Raw genomic sequence first — 4,826 nt, 5'->3', positions numbered from 1 at the left:
CGATAGCCGTAGGCTGTAGTTCTATAGTGGGGTAAAACTCTGACTTTATCCATAACTACTTGGTATGTTTTAGTTTGATTGATAGTTATAAGTGTATGATTGGGTAGGCGACGTATTTGAGGGCCAATAGGGACTTGAACAGAATTAATTTCAGGACGACCATCATTATCTACGCCTAACAGTTTCTTCATTATATCAAAATTTACATGTTCATCCGTTGATGAATTCAAATAAAAACCTTTAACCTTTATGATATTGGTTTTTTTCCCTGTTTCACGATCTAAAATGTCCATTGAGTTATTTTTTGGCCCTCCACTTCCCCATTCGCAAATATAAGCGTTAAGACCGTACGGTTCTAGTTCGTTCTTTAATTCCCCTAGATAGTCACCAGTGGGTAACAAATGACTACCATCTGGTGAGAGATACACTAGGCTGTCCGTATGCATGTAGAGGCAAAGGTCACCGACTATTTCAAGGTGTTTTAGTCTATGTAGGCGTGCCATTGTGGTAGTGTAGCCTGCAATAACTACATTCGTGTGTTTATGAATGATCTCGTTTTCGCGGATATATTAGTATTTCACTAGAACTGTTGTATCATTAATAGTTAGTAGACCTTTAACCTCTATGTCGGGGTTTAGTATTAACTCATACAGTTTCCGAGACTCTTTGATTATTTCGGTACAAATATGGGTGGTTTTCTACCCGAAATTTCCCCAAAAAGAATTTAGCATAAGTTTGCTAAGACATCTCAACCCTTCGTTCTTCTCTATTTTTGCAATGTCCAGATCTACCCCCACCACCTCTTTGAAATTTTTAATATAATTTTCTTTATCTGCTTGAGTAACGCAATCGGCAGGGAAACCACTAGCCAATGTTTTATATTCCAAAAATGCATTGACATAGTCTTTAAATAATCCACCCTGTTTGGTTTCGGAGTTGTACTGGGTTACCTTGTACGACCAGGCCTCATACATCCGGGTTATCTTATAGCCCCTCTGGACAGCATACCGTAGCTAATCAACCACCCAGGTACCACGTAATTCCCTTTGCTCTGGGTCATGATCACAGTCGCCCTGGAATTGAGTTTTGCAGCATGTATAGCATAAAGGGAAGGTTAGCTTCCCGTTAATACGAGCGGGTAAAACAGGATGTATTAGATCTTGAGCCGGTAGTACGTCACACTTGAGGAGGCCCTCAAATGAAAATATGTCTGGGAAGTTATCCAATATTATGTCAGGGTGACCAATAGGTATCTTTGCTGTTTTGTTCACGAAAGGGTATAAACTAGTGAAGTCAACGTAATGAATGCGTTCAGACCCCGACGTTTTATGGTATAGTTTCGTTGCGCAACAACGTCCACCAAAGAACGCGTCACGAGGGTTTAATCTGGTTGCTATTTTGGGCCGAATATCATTAAGCTTCAAAAATTGGTTAATTTCTGATTTATCGGCTTTTTCCTTTGCCCAGTCACACTCCCATTTTACATTTACTTTGTAACTAAGGGATTCTAACTTTGTTAATAAGTTCATACTTCTAATATAACGCATATTCAAAGTCTGGGCAGGGTCGCCATACAAAGGCCTGTTTCTATTTATAGGAAAATGCCTTTTACATCCATGGTAGAAACATCCCCAGTACTCAAAGATTTCGTTGCTAATTTCGCAAAAACCATCAACTTTGATTTTTTGGATTCGGGTTTCTTTACCTCTAAATGACGATTGTATCGGTATATTTCTCTTGTGTGCGGTCCATTCTAGCCATTCTATAGCACCAATTGATTGATTTTCACTGAGTCTATAGCAGTTGAATGGTATGATTCCTATAGTATTGGGCTTAAGATAATTTCGGCGAAATACAAAAGAACAGACACCTGGAAGGGTGACTGCTCCACAGTTGAATGGATCAATCCCCGTGACTTTAAGTAGAAGAGTTCGAAATGTTATACACCCTAAGAATAGTAAAACGGTATCATTCTCGCAATAGTAATAAAGTTCGTTCATGAAGTTGAAACCCCTTCCTTTAGCATCCTCGGTGCTATGCCATTTTAAAAAAATATCCAAGTTTTTCTTTGTGAAATATTGGCTTCCGTAAGCCTCGGTAGGGGGTAGAGTGTTTTCCAAAACGTAATTAGTCTCTTGCTGTCTGTTAATATCGAATTGATGGTTCACGGTATTAAATAAAAAATGGGGGAAATAACCCTTGGCAGCATTGGGTATACCGAAAGTAGCTGGGAATTTTGCTAAGGCTACAGGAATGAAATTATTGGAATCCAGAAATAATAAGTTAAATAATTTCATTTCTAAAATGCGGGTACCATTGATTTTTAAAGATGGGACAAATTTCTCGTCCCTGTTAATAATTTCCCTGATCAATAATTGATTATCATAATTACTGCCAAAGTGAGACAATATGGTTACATTTTTAACGGCGTGTAATTGCAATAGGTAATCTAAAAATACAGATATAGGATTACCACCCGAGAAATGTTGTTTACGAGGTCCGAATTGCCCGCACATGCTGCAACTAAAGTCTGGGGATGTTTCGTCTATACAATATTCGCAAACGGTTATGCTAACACACAAAATTGCCTGATGTTCATAGGCGCCTAACATTTCTTGACTTATTTTTGTCTGAATGCATTCTACGTCAAAAAACACGTACATAAGGTTTGGTTGACTAGATCGGGGCTTTTTAGAAACGGTGATGGTGGGTGCCTTGTTTTTAATAACTTGTATATAGCACAAATGATTGCTAGGTTGATATTTTTTACACACCTGACAATAAATCTCACCACACGTATGCTTCTCCGATCTTCGTGAAAAATCGATAATTTTTGAACACTCTTTGCAATGATAGAGTCGCTGGCAGAGAGGTTTTTTATCTCCCGAGTTAGCCTGATGGCTTTGATAACATTCATTGCCTAGAAATTTTCGTGAACAATCCCCACAGGTTTTCTCTGGACCTTGGCAGATAGTGGGTCTCATACAACGAAATCAAAAGTCGTTACATTTATGCGATTGTCTTCGCCAATAAGGCACGAGACATTTCTCGCAAAAACTATCATGGTTGAAAAGGGGTCTTAATTTGGTAATTACGTTGTAATGGTTATTTTCATTCAATAAAAACAGTCGTGGTCTAACATCAGTAGGGTCGTTCTCTCCGAGTATTAAAATGGGTATACTGTTTTCGAATCTACAGGGTGTTTCTGAAAAGTCCATCACAAATTAAGGGGCGTGTTTATGGGACCAAACTGAGCGGAAAGTACCAAAGAACATGGGGTGTACAACATTTTGTTACGGAGATATGGCCTTCCAAACATTCGCCCCTAAAACAAGGAAATATCCAAAAATGAGGAGTAACACTTAAGACCGACTAACCAGCTTGTTTAAAATTACTAGACAATTTCAATAGCCTTTAATCGAACAATTGATTTCTACCTTTACTAATCAGAAGCGTATAAATGAGTAGAAGTATGCCTACGGTGGTAATGTAAAATTAATCCCAAGTGACATGATGTTTCAAGATCTTCCCAGCACCAAGTAAAATGGTTCTGATTGAAGGGACTTTTATTAGCACAGCGTAAACAACGTTATTTTCAGGAATTAGTCCAAATGTCCACGGGCGGCATTACAAAAACGAGGCAGTCTTTCGAATGATACTTGGACATGTTGGAAGATCCCTGGCTTGTTCCTGTTATCTCAAACCGTAAAAAGCTACGCAAATCTTCATCATCACGGACAACACTCTTGTACGTTAGGTATGACCTTGAGAAAACCTAAAAGGACATCTCGAATGTATTTGAAAAACCCATCTCCAATTAAGGGGCGTGTTGTTTGTTTCCAACAGAGTAAACTCGCCCAGAGAACAATTACAATGCAGAGCCACGTTTCGGCGTTAATGGCCCACAAAGGTGGTCCCAAACAAAAGAACAAACTTTAATTTGTTTCGTTCAGTAAGTGTTTCATGTGTCATAGATAAAACGCCATGATTAATGCACAAAGAAAATGTTATTGACAAGTTTTCGGACCGCGATGCTGAAATGTGGTGGTGCACCATCGTGCATGAACCACATTCTGTTTATTAAACCTAAGGGTACGTCTTCGAGTAGTTCTGGTAAATCGTCCCGTAAGAACTACAAGTAAGCCACACCGTTTAACCTGGGCTCTAGGAAATATGGCCCAATTAAATTGTCACCCACAATACTACACCACACGTTTAAGCTGAATTGTACTTTGTGAATTCTAACGCAAGTTGCGTGTGGTTTTTTCTTAATCAGCAAACCAATTGGCGGCTGCTTGTTTTTGGATCGTCCTCGAAAATAGTGAGAACTTCGCCTATTCTTAAAAAACAGAGCACTAAAACAGAGCACTATGTTTTTTAAGAAAGGAATAAAAGAGGTTTCACGTACATGTGTTTGTTTTATTAAACTCATAATTCAACGAAGTCTGTTACAATGCCTTTCTTCACAAATGCCGAATATGCGGATATGCACCTAATGTATGGACTAGCCGAGGGGAATGCCGCTGCAGCTGTACGCTTGTATCAGGAAAGATTTCCGCAGAGGCGACTACCAAATCGACTGACGTTCGAGGCTGTGGACAGACGTTTGAGGCAAGATGGACGAATCCAACCGGCTGGACCTCAACCTAGAGCGAGAGCCATCCCAGAGGCCGTAGAAGACGAAGTTCTCACCATTTTCGAGGACGAGCCTGAATCAAGTACCCGCCAAGTTGGTCGCCGATTAGGCGTAAACCACACGCTCGTGTGGAAAATCCTCAGAAGCCACCGGTTTCATCCTTTCCATGTTCAAAAAGTTCAAGGTTTGA

General features: G+C 39.7%; 1 protein-coding gene across 1 annotated transcript; it reads right to left on the bottom strand.

The window, feature by feature from the left end:
• Positions 1 to 1,013: 1,013 nt before the first annotated feature.
• Positions 1,014 to 2,984, bottom strand: LOC149644988 (uncharacterized). The gene has a single exon (XM_089850390.1). The coding sequence runs from the start codon at positions 2,982 to 2,984 to the stop codon at positions 1,014 to 1,016; it is 1,971 nt and encodes a 656-aa protein (XP_089706516.1).
• Between the last annotated feature and the right edge of the window lie 1,842 nt (positions 2,985 to 4,826).

This window comes from Phalangium opilio, unplaced genomic scaffold (genome assembly GCF_054372755.1).
Source record: "Phalangium opilio isolate 3A_F unplaced genomic scaffold, DU_Popi_V2 ptg000090l_1, whole genome shotgun sequence".
Taxonomy (NCBI): Eukaryota; Metazoa; Arthropoda; class Arachnida; order Opiliones; family Phalangiidae; genus Phalangium; species Phalangium opilio.
Note: the sequence above shows the minus strand (reverse complement) of the source record. Positions and strands in the feature narration are given on the sequence as shown.

What these genes read in the sequence shown, in the direction of transcription:
- LOC149644988 (XM_089850390.1), bottom strand. Translation starts at nt 2,984, where the DNA reads ATGAGACCCACTATCTGCCAAGGTCCAGAGAAAACCTGTGGGGATTGT.